Source organism: Pelophylax lessonae (genome assembly GCF_965119305.1).
Source record: "Pelophylax lessonae genome assembly, chromosome: 7".
Taxonomy (NCBI): domain Eukaryota; kingdom Metazoa; phylum Chordata; class Amphibia; order Anura; family Ranidae; genus Pelophylax; species Pelophylax lessonae.
The window spans coordinates 79,831,549-79,843,957 of NC_138774.1; the positions used below are offsets into that span (position 1 = coordinate 79,831,549).

At 40.7% G+C, this 12,409-nt stretch overlaps 1 protein-coding gene across 1 annotated transcript; it reads right to left on the reverse strand.

Moving 5' to 3' along the window:
- Positions 1–8,534: 8,534 nt before the first annotated feature.
- On the reverse strand, positions 8,535–12,175 carry LOC309560477 (uncharacterized protein; the record flags this gene model as incomplete). Its single annotated transcript, XM_082264110.1, has 3 exons — positions 12,080–12,175; positions 9,706–9,768; positions 8,535–8,717 (listed from the first exon to the last, which is right to left on the reverse strand). The coding sequence occupies exons 1-3, from the start codon at positions 12,149–12,151 to the stop codon at positions 8,535–8,537; spliced, it is 318 nt and encodes a 105-aa protein (XP_082120236.1). The 5' UTR covers positions 12,152–12,175.
- Positions 12,176–12,409: the final 234 nt, after the last annotated feature.

Sequence of the window (12,409 nt, forward strand, 5' to 3'; positions counted from 1 at the left end):
CAAATGAGGTCTTACTCACATAAGCACCACTCTTTACCACCTCACTGGAAAGTGCCGTGGATTGCTTTTCAGAAGGTGGTAGAGCAGTGGCTGCTGTATTTTTCAGCAGGAGGGCATTTTGTATTCAACTGCGAGGCAAGTGTTTGGTTTGTGGTTGAGTGCAGCCATATTCACTTGCATAGGTCTTGTTTGGTGGCTGTACTGCTTGCCGTGCCTTTAAGCAAACCAACCAACCTGCAGCAATATGTACTATCCCTTCTGGCTGCCATTGCACAGTTTAGGTGGGCAGTCAGGAGGGTGGCATAAACGCAAATCAATTGTTTTTTTTACCACCCAGACCTCCTCTCTCCCCATCTGGTGGCCGGCATCAACTTTGTTGATCGCTTTGAAGTTGAATTACTTCACAGTACAACCAGCTAGAGATGTCAGAGATTGCTTGTTTTAAAGCTGCTTTAGTGATTGTTTAATATAATGTATAAATAATTTAATGTCTATAGTCTGGTCACATGGACACTTTAAACATTGCTCCCAACTGTCCTTAATTTGGAACAAAGTCCCTCTGTCCCTCATTCCTCTTCATATGTCCGTCAGTTTGGTCTGATGCATATATCTGTATACAAATTCAGTATTTATCTATCAAAAAATGTTTTACAGTGCCAAACTTTTCATCCATTTTCTAAATTGTTGCATATGTAAATAAAGCCAGTATAAAGGAATAGAAGTGGTAAAAAAGCAATTGTTTTGATTCTCCATGTAATGGGGTGTCTCCTTTGCCTACATACCATTTGCTAACAGGAGTCCCTCTTTCCCATCTCAGAAAATTGGGAGGTATGTTAAAAATAAAAATTAAAAAAATGTAGCATATAAAGTACAAAAACTCACATCTGTGCGCATTACCTAACTTTACTAAACTAAACAAAATGATAATGTTCAAGAGATGGCACTGTGGTCTACTATGCATTGGAAGCCAGATGCAACATATGAAGGCACTGCAATACATTTTGCAGTTTTGTTGTAACAATGCTGACTTTTGCTGAGCTTGGAGGCCCAAAGTTACATAATAAATTCTACATTTGTCAAAGTTTACCAATTGCTTGTCCATTCCAAAACTGGTAAGCCATTTGTTTAATGATTTCTTGAGGAAGATATCACCAAAACTGGGTTGGGCCTATGGTAGGCATCACATTGATGGACCACTTACGGGTTTGTGCTTATCTAAGTGGGGCACCAGGATTGTAGGATACAATCTTCTCTACAGCCTTAAAGGATCAGTCTACCCAACCTGATCATTGTTTGTTAGATCCTGGAAAGTAAAAGCACTTGATAGTTTCCTATACTGTATCTCTTGGAGACTCTTTTAAAGAGACTTCTGCAGTTTGGTTCCTAGGTCTGTCTGTATTGACCCTTAATTTTGCAATCCACAACCTCAGAGCACAAAATATATTAAATGTTATTTGTCATTTGTTGCTGACATACCTTCTCAGTTTCCTTCTTCAGAAGTTGGTGACAGACTTCTCCCTTTTTTGGTTTTGTTGCCTCCTGAAAAAAATCCAAATGTTAGCCAAGCCACTTTTGTATACAACAGTTTTCACAATTGTCAAGACAAACTTAAATAAAATGTTTTAATCCGTAATCCAACAAATTCAGCTATTCTGTTTTGGAAAGTGTGCAGCAGACAATAGCTCCCATGGAAGAAAATAGTTCAAAGATTTTTGATACAACTTACACATTTGGACAGCTCGGTCTGGATTTTAGTGAATGTTTCCAAATTGTTTTCCACCAGTGAGTCCGACACCATATTTTCCAGGACTTTTACAACCAATGACAACCTGTATATTGACAGAGGAAGTCTCTCCGTCCCCTGGAAAAATAAAATAGTAGAGCATCGATGAGTACAGTGCACAGAGATGTCTAGAATCTTCTTCATGCCTTTTAGTGATCACCGATTTAAAGCTAAAATCTAGGCAGATGTAAAAGACACTAATGAATGCAGCTCTGTAATCATAAATACAGCATTAAATGTTTTTTTTATTTAATAAAAGCAGTGTAAGTACCTGAATTTGACCTGGTATCAGCCCTTTGCAGTTTCTGTACAACAGAGCTCAGATTGGGATAGGGAGCAGCAACACAGAGCCAATGAGTTGCATTGCAGTGCTCATGTGCAAAAAAGAACTAGGCTAATAAGGAGGGGAGGGGAAAGCATAGTGACATAGAGATGGGCTAATCACTGTGCTGCTTCTTCTTCACTGTCCAGTCACAGACAGCAGAGAAAAATCTGATCTTCTATGCAAACATACATACTTGCCTCCAAACAAACTGAGAGCTAAGCGATCAGCAGTCATGTAATCGCTCAGTTCTCTGGCTTAGAGCTGGCAGAGGACAGCTGCAGGATCAGACCGTTAATGCAGCTGTCCCCTGCCAGCTCTAAGCCTGAGAACTGAGTGATCACATGACTGCTGATCACTTAGCTTTCGGTCTGCTCAGAGCTGAGAGCGGTGACTGGAGGGCCAAAGTGTTCTCTGCTCTGGCCCTCCAGTGCTCACTAAAATGCCGGGCTGGGGAAGGGGATGGGAGAAGCTGGCTCCAGCTCTCAGTGGCATGCCAAGAGGTTGAGCCAGCTGCCGATCAGGCATCCTGGTGGATCCTTCCAGAGTCTTTAGCGTTTCTGTGATGTCAGCTGATAGGGGGCTTCAGCTGATTCTAGGTCACAGGAGAGCAAAAGTAAAGTAAGTGCACTCCTATAATCCAAGGGTGTAGGGAATGAAGCAAATCTGTTCCTTTGTACAGATTCAATTTATAACTAAAACTGGTATAAAACAACAAAAAGTAACAAGCCCACAAATAAAAGATAATCCAGAAACAAGTGCAACACTCTAGAAGTGATTAGAAAAACCCAATTAAAGACAGGAACAGAATCATAAAAAATAATAATTCATACCGTTAGGTTACATTCGGGAAGATTATTCATCTGAAACACATGGCGACATTTGGGATGGTGGCTTTCCCGTTCCTGCAGGAAGAGACAAACATGAACAAGAGATGATCAGACCACATATCAAGGCCCACTGCCAAACATCCGATATTCTACAAAAAACCATCTTCGTATGCGTGATTTAAAGTGACCCACCATTTTACACGTTTATTTAAACAATTTTTTTTTTTTAAATACTGAAAAAAAAAATTATTGTAGCCTCTCTTTTAATTTCTTCATTCTTTAGTTAAATAACCCATGGATGATTCATTTTATTTTTGTTCAAACAGCGGGTTAAACGAAAAAAAAAAAAATAATTCTCCCGATGTGGTTTAGTATTCGGACAGCAGAGAGACTTCCCTGCCTTCAGAATATGCTGATCAGTGCGATAGCCGGCAGCGCTGATCGAGCAGCAATAATCCGATAGGGTGGCCGTACAGAAGTCAATCGGTAAATTGACCGACCATAAATGTACTGAAATGTGGCTGGTACCTGCTGAATTTCAATTCCATGCATGAATAACCTTAGATACAAGCCCTACAAAAGTAGTGGGGATCCAACACCTCTGGGAATGTCACATCCTCCTATATCTGTTGCCAGCTACCTCCCAATTCTCCATTATGTCAGAGTTTTGAGTAAATCTAGGTAGCACCTTTGCCCAGATTTCAGGACAATGCCTACTTTTTCAATAAAAGGCGCATTTTTAGCAACAAATTTCAATTTTTCTAGTTCCCTCTCCCCTGCAGCTCCATCAGCTTCAGTGCTCACAATAGAGGTCCAAGGCTCTGCTGGCCACAAATACATGCCAGGGATGGCTGACAGCTCCAGAGCTCGCTTCTTGCACCTGTGGCTCCGGAGGTTTCAGTAACTACAGCATATAAGTCATTGGTGTGTGGCCTTATGCTGACCATACACTAAGACTAGTAGAATTTGGTTTGAATTATTAAAACATTTGTTTGATTTTCCAATGGTAGTGGGGTCATATTGGCATTTGTTTTTGACTGCGGTGACAACAAATTTCAAAGGAGCAGGATGGAGAATTTTTCTTAAACAAATGACCTTCTACCGTGAATGTGTTTTCCTGACAGCTCCATGTCAGCCTACCACTGTGCTGTCATGGAGCTAGTCAGAAAAGGAAAATTGTGGTATTTTATATTACATTTTCTGTTAATTTTTATACAGTTGTTCTTCAATAATTGCCATTTGTCTTCATTATTCTGGTGAGTCCAAGGCAAATGCACTTTTCTTTTTCATCTATTGAAGGACACAGGAATTCTTAGACAGTTGAGTTATACTGCCCCCTACAGTATAGGCATACTAAACCCTAACTGTACAAGAATTCTAAGAGTTCCTGTGTTCCTCAATAGACTTTATTAAAAAGATTTTATGATAAGTACAAAAACACTATTTCCTGGAGCATCACAGCACCATTTGATTGGTTGTGACTCTGTCCCCCTCAACCCAACAGGACCAGAAGTATATACCCCCCCCCCCCTTCCAGAGACCTAATTTTTTTTGTTTTGCTCACTGCAGCCCTCCCTATGTATGACAATTTATTCCCTACAATTTATTCCCAATCTTCATAGCAGCATACGCATTACCACCCTTTTGGTGGTTACAAAGAATGGGGGAAGTCTCCAAAATGTATACACTTACAGTCCCCGGGGGCAGAGCCACAACCCATCATATGCTGCCATGAAAATACATGGGGAAAGGTAAATTATGAAAAAGGTTAGAATATAATTTCTGTCTTCTGCTCTGTCAGTAAAAACTACACTTTCACTAATGGCTAGCAAGCCTGAACCAGTCTTTTGTAATTAAAAGGTATCAAGATTATTGCTTTGCCTTATCCACTTACATATCGGTTCTGTAGCTCTCTCACATGTGGCATGGCACCAAGGAGTATTCCTTTAAGTATAGACGGGTGGCAATGTATTGGTTTTCCCACTGCTGTATTTTGCAGGAATAAGCAGCATAAGAAAGTGGCCACCACCAATTTGATAACAGCGTACATTTCTGCAAAAAAAATAACATAAAATTAGAACCATAAGATTGGTTTAAATAGTATTTATACTGATTGTCAAGAAATCTGTACTATATTGCTCATTGATCATCTCCATCATATAGAATATACACTTACCTGCAATAGGTCCTTTGTCTGTAGTCTGTGTAGTACTTGCAGCCTCTCCAGTGCTGGTTTAAGAAACCTAGCCATTCCATGATGAGCCTTAAATATCCAAGTACCCAGCAGAAAACCGTATTCATTTTCATGATGCCCAGGTTTCTTTAATGAAGTTTGAAAAGGGAATTGACTGTGGGAAGTTCTGTTTGGCTTTCGCTTTCCTCCTGTACAGGTAAACCAACCAGGAAGGTACTTCCCCCGCCTCTCCCATGACTGAAGGCTCCAGCCTTCTACAGATCACACGTGATTACAGCACAAAGGTCATCTGTCACACAGAAATAGTCCTCTTGCACACACATGTAATAACGTAATGATGTTTAGATGCAGAATCTTGTTGAAGAAAGCCAAAAAACCCAAGTTGTGTTTCATAAAGACCTTGCATGTACATGTGCATATGTATCTACACCTGTGTTACAATACAGCTAGATATATGCTTGCATGTACTTGTGCATATACATGTACAGCAGTGGCAGCCCGTTCATTGGGGGTGCAGGAGCGCCGCCCCCCATCTATGCATCCGGCCCCCTAATCTACATGCAGGGTGCCGGATGCATGGATTCCAATAGGGTTTTTTTTTTTTTTTTTTTTAAGCACCTCATTAGAGCCAGAGGCTCTAATAGGCTTCAAAAAAGGGTGGGCTCGGGGCACAGAGCACTGCGACCTGAGCCCACCCAGTTGTATGACAATAGCGAATGAACATTCGCTATTATCACACTGATTCTTCTCCCAGCCAATCAGGAAGCGGGTCGTGAGTCCCCTTTCCCGATTGGCTAAAAAGAGAAGCAATTTTACTGGCCATTGGCTAGGAAGAGGGAGGAGACTCACAGCCACTCGGGGAAGGAGGAGGTAAGGATGCTGGCTGTCCGGCTAGCCAGCCATCGGTCCCGGGGGGGTGGGGTTTGACTGCCGGCCGTCCCGTGGTGGTGGATTTGCCAGCCGGCCATCCCGCGGGGGGGTTGGTTTTGCCGTCCCCCCTCCCCCAAATTACTGCTCCACCTTCCATTTGAGGATGCCCCACACATGCTCAATATGGTTTAGGTCTGAGACATGCTTGGCCAGTCCATCACCTTTACCCTCAGCTTCTTTAGCAAGGCAGTGATCGTCTTGGAGGTGTGTTTGGGGTCGTTATGTTGGAATACTGCCCTACTGCCCAAGTGATTGGCTGTGTTTGATCGCTCGGTTCTCAGTCTTAGAGCTGAGGGGGGGAGACAAATGCAGCATCAGACTGAAGTAAGAATAATTCTGCAAAAACAAAAACCCCATACTTATCTTTTAACTTGCACGTTCGAGAAAACACACCCATGCACATGTGCCTAGCAATGCAAATACCGGCACTTATTCGTGTATACCTGCGTACAGCATGTTTTATTATTTATAAATCTGCAACTTTCATTAAAAGAAGTACAGCCAAAGCTCGTTTGGCTGTACTTCTCCTGAGGATCACAGGAGTGCGGTTTGTTCTACCATTTTTCAGCAGACAGCAGGCTAAAGCCAGCTGTCAGCTGACGTCACAGAACCAGTCCAGGCTCGGGCAAGTTCACGACAATAAAGTCGGGATCTGCCCACATGTCTGGACCGCCACCCAGTTTAGCCTCTCACGCTGAGTCTGAAGTGGCCGCTACCCGCCTCTCCACAGCTCAGTGCTCCAGTGAGCGTGGGGGTGCATCTAACACAGATGATCGCTCGGTTCTCACAGCTCATGACTGTCAGTCACCGACTCTCTGCTCTGCCCTAACCCTCCCCCCCCCCCCCCACGCTCACTGGAGCTTCTCAGTCTTAGAGCCGGCGGGGGAAAAATGCAGTATCGGACGATGCTTTCTCCACCTAGGTAAGCATGATTCTGCAAAGACCAAAACAAAATCCCCATACTTCTCTTTTAACTTGCACGTTCGGGAAGACACACCCATACACGTGTGCACATACCGACACTTACATGACACACCCATACACCCATGCACATACCGACACTTACATGTGTATTACCTGCGTAGAACATGTTTTGTAATTCAGTCCTATAGGGAGAATTGCACAGCAGCTGGGGCTCCAAGGCGTACAAATACAGATATGTTTTATGCTGTATGGCCAAACATCTCTAAATACTTGCATGTTCATGAGCCCTAAAATAACACCTGATAATCCCACCATAAAGGTCCATATTCAGGCACTTCCTACTGGGGAAGGAGCAACATTCTGTGCTCCTGCGATGCCACCATGGCACACAGGCTTCTAATGGAGACAACAAGTGGCTGTTTCAACACCTTATGCAAGTATGGTCCACTGTTGTCACCACTAGAGAACCCGTTCGGAGAAATGCCATGCAGCCATCACTAAAGTACATGTAAACAGGAAGAAGCCACAAAGAGGCTGCAGCAAATCGGCAGCGCTACAATGGAAAAAAAGGATGAAAACTATTCTTTGGGATTTAAAAAATGACAGTTGTTTAGGAAACACAATGATTTAAGTAAACATAATTTAGGTAGGGTTAATTTATACTGTCATCTACTGCCACTAATATATGTCATCTATTGCCGCTGTCACGCCACAGCACTACAAGTGCATACTCCTGTCTTTAAAAAGAGCTGGCACGTTGTATTCAATACCTATTTTGAAGCCATTAGTAGAGGACAGCTTGCTAAAAGTATATTATTGAGTTTTATTACATATATTAAATATGATTGTGTTCATGTCATTATTAAAACAAAGCCAGTCTTTGTATGCGTACCAGTGTAATTCAATGCGCTTTTGCTGATAAGAAACGAAAATAACCAATACAAGAATACAAAATATTTAAAGATTTTAATCCATATAAAAAATAACTGAACATTTGGTCTAATATACATTTTTATCACATTTTACTATAAATACATTAATACATAACACTATAATCCGTCCATATATATTATTAAATAGTATTAAATATTATTAAATATATTTCACAAATATTTTACAATATCAAAACATATTGTATGCCAATATAATACTTTATCTCAATAGATAAAATATATTGAAATATTTTTGTCAATATAACAAAAAACATGAACATTTAAAAGAAAATATATTTTTCTTATCACATTTTATAATATAAAATAATAATACATGTCAAAGTTAAATAAATACATAGTACAATACATAATCAGCTTTCACAAGATTTTATGGCGTTGCCACAAAAATCCATCTATAAATATATACCATAAAAACATTACGATAAAAACATGTTATATGCAACTATAACACTATATCACAGTAGATGATGTAAAATTTCAAGACATGTAAGTCTCTAAGAAGGAAACTGGTAGAGTTTCATTATCAATCTCAATTCAATGGCAGCTTATTGGGTCTTCTTTAAAAAAGGCACACTTTTTTTCCCGACTTTGTTTTGTTCTATTTGCCTTTGTGTTTTCCTTTTCCTTTACGCTTCTTTGAAGATTGAACTTTGGAGCTGACTGGCAGACTTTCTTTCTCCACACCTCTGTGATGATTCCCAGGAAGGACAAAGCCCACATCGTCAGTAAGAGTCCAGATAAGGTTGAACAGAACATTGCTCTGTAGACATTCTGCAGAAACCTAGAGAGATACATAGTAACAGATTGGTATTAGAAGAAGTACTCTGTCTAGAAATAAATCAAAGTCATGGCATTTGTCCCTTTATGCCACCACATGCACCGCTTACAGTTCAGCCCCTCCAGTCCTGTTGCCTCCATGCCCCCAGTGCTAAGTTCTGCTCAATAATAGTGCTTCACTCAGTAGGATAAGACCTGTGGTTAAGTTGAAGTGAGGAGCAGGGCAGATCAAAAGATTCACTTTAATAATGGCTCCATCAGTAGCACATTTCACCTTTGCTTAGTTCCCTGGCCACTCCATTTTGCCGATAGTAGTGAAGAAAAATAGTTGGTACATCCGGATTTTACTTATCTCTTTCCAAAGCACTAAGTCCCGTGATTTTCTGCTACTCTGTTCTTCTGATATCAGCATGATAACTTCTGACAAGTTCTCCGACACTGGAGATAAAAGCAGCTGAAAATTTGTGTTGGGGTGGGTGCCATAAATAGATTAGCAGAGAGCTGGTCTATTCACAGCACAGCTCTGCAAATATCTTCAATCTTCTACCTATGTAAGGGGGGGGGGGGGTGCCTTTCCCCCAATCAACTGTCACACACCGTATGCCAGGACATTCATTTCTGTAGCTATAGACATTGTGGAGAAATTCATCTTCAAAAGTTCACAATAGAGGCACTGAGATCTTATTTCCCTTCCTTTTTGATAACTTTCTAATACAGCAGAATCTTGGCAGCCTGCCAGCACTCTAATGTAAACACACAGAAGGTCTGAAACCAGCTTAGGCCTCATTCATACAGACGACACTTTTCACGACCCTTCTGAACAGCGATCCATGGAGGATTGCTTTTTAAATGGTGGTATAGCATTGGCCAAATCAGGATTTTATATTGAACCAGCATGCATCAACTGTGAGCCCAGCGCTTGGCTCATGGTTGCAGCATGGCCCCCAACTTTAGAGCACATCATCAAAAATTGCTTGTCATTTGTTCCTTACCTTGTCCATGTTCTTCATCAGTTGTCGCTGACAGACTTCTCCCTTTTGGGATTTTGTTGCCTCCTGCAAAAAGTCCAAATGTTAGCCAAGCAACTTCTGTATGCAACAATTTTCACAATTATCATGCCAAATGTATAACGCATAAACTACAATCCTCTGTATTGTATACTTACTATAATATGGGATCCAAAAATACTAATATAAACAGTTATAGAAAGCAGAAAGAAGAACTGTGTTACCCTGCACTTAAATCAGGAAAGGATTCTCTACTGTAAGTGTTGTGAAAGTGTGTAATAGCCTTCCATGAGAGCCAGTACTAGTCGAAATTGTTCCATTTTAAATAGCAGAAAAGGGTTGGAACCCCTGTCATTTTATTTTTTTTATTCTTGTCTGTGTCCCCACTTAGTAGATTCAGCCTCTCTATTCGTTCCCTTTGATCACTGATAGAAAGGGGTGAGAAACCTGGAACTTCACAGTCATCACCAGAACAAGAGGTGATCTGATAGGAACATGTGTTTAATTCACACCTGTCTAGAAGGGCAATTCCTCCCGCTTTGTATAGATTACTTTCACTTCCTGTTGAGTCTTCAGGACAGGAAGTGAAGGAAAATCTACCAAACGAGATACAGACAGCAAGAAAACAAAGGTTCTACCCCTTTCTGGCTATGCAAACCCTGTGAAAAGGGTTGGGTGTGTTTGTATGTGCACAAAATATAAATGTCTGCTAATATTTTATATATGGTAGAATGTTGATTAATATTCCCCCATTGTCTATCGATCAGGAAGGTTCTTCCCCATTTAAAGGTAAATTAGATGCTGCTTTTTAGGAGTTTTTGGGGTCAGCTGCAGGTTTAGTAATTGTTTTTAGATGAATTCTATGGACTATGTAGTATGTACCCATTGACATACAATTTGAATAAAGTGTTTTATATAGACATGTGCATGATGAAAAAATTTGTTTTGTTTAACTTTGTTTAGATTCGTTAACCACTTAAGCCCCGGAGGATTTGGTGGCTCAAAGACCAGGGCCTATTTTGCCATTCTGCACTGCGTGACTTTAACGGACAATTGCGCAGTCGTGCAACACTGTACCCAAATGCAATTGATGTCCTTTTTTTCCCACAAACAGGGCTTTCTTTTGGTGGTATTTGATCACCTGTGTGATTTTTATTTTTTGCGCTATAAACAAAAAAAGAGGGCGGCGATCTGCGATTTTTTTTGCGGGACTGCGACATTGCGGCGGACAGATCGGACCCCTGACTAACATTTTTGACACTTTTGGGGGTACCAGTGACATTACTACAGTAATTAGTGCTACTGTTACTGTAAAAATTACACTGGCAGGGAAGGGGTTAACTTTATTAGTGATCAAGGGGTTAAGTGTGTCCCTAGAGGCGTGATTCTAACTGTCAAGGGGCGTGGCTTGTGATGTAATCACAGAGACATACGATCCTACATAGCAGGATAGTATAGCCTCTGCAGTTACACCAGGGAGAATGACAGACGGCTTTGCTTTCTCCCTCTCCAGTGGGCATCGGAGCCGCCGGTCACACGTGCTGCGGGGATGGCTGTGAACGAGTGGGGGCGGGAGCGCGCCTCTGGCGGCGCGCGCTTGCCCCCTACAGGCTCCTGGGCGAGCGACGTAGTACTACGTCGCTTTGCCCAGGAGGAGCTGACTGCCGCAGTAAATATACTGTGAGCGGTCGGCAAGCCGTTAATCCAGTTATTTCATTTCATTTAATTCAGTTGATTTGTTCAATTCGTATTCGGGATTCGTATTCGGAATTTGTTTTATGTCTTTTTCAAATTGTCTTAAATTTTTTTGATTTGAAACCTTTAAATCGATAAATTTCGGTCGAATTGAAAACTTTAGATTTTTTTTTTCGAGTTGAATGTGGCAAAGTGAACAAAAGAAAGAAAAATCTTCATCAAATGATTACAAGGACTCTAAAATATCTTTGGCTTAACAAATACAGCATTATTTCAAAAATGGTTCTCGAATAACACCCACAGTCTTTAATCTCAGAAATATATTTACAGTTCAAATTCGACTGGAATTCAATGTAAAATTCGATTTGAATTTCAATTAGAATTTCCGAAAATTCTGACTAATTTATTTTCATTATTCTGAGAATTTGGTAAACTTTGTTTATACTGCAATTCGTGTATTGGGATATATCTGAATCTCCGAATAACAAAAAATTTGTCTGAATATATATTCGGAACGAAATGAATCGCTTATGTCTTGTTTTATCTAAAACCCATAAAATTCAGCTATTCTGTTTTGAAAAACATGCAGACGTCACCCAGCAGACAATAGCTTACATGTGCCAAACAGAAGAAAATAGTTAAAAGATTTCTGATATAAACTTACACATTTGGACAGCTCGGTCTGCATTATAGCGAATGTTTCCAGATTGTTTGTCACCAGTGAGTCCGGCGCCATATTTTCCAAGACTTTTACAACCAGTGACAACCTGTATAATGACAGAGGAAGTCTCTCCGTCCCCTGGAAAAAGAAAGCAGTAGAGCAATGATGAGTAAAGTGCACACAGGGGACACAAATCCTTTTCATGCCATTCAATGAGGACACATTTAAAACTAAAATCTAGGCACATATAAAGACAAAATGAATGCAGCTCTGTAATCATTATTACATCATTAAAGGTTTTTTTTAATAAATGCAAGCAATGTAAGAACCTGA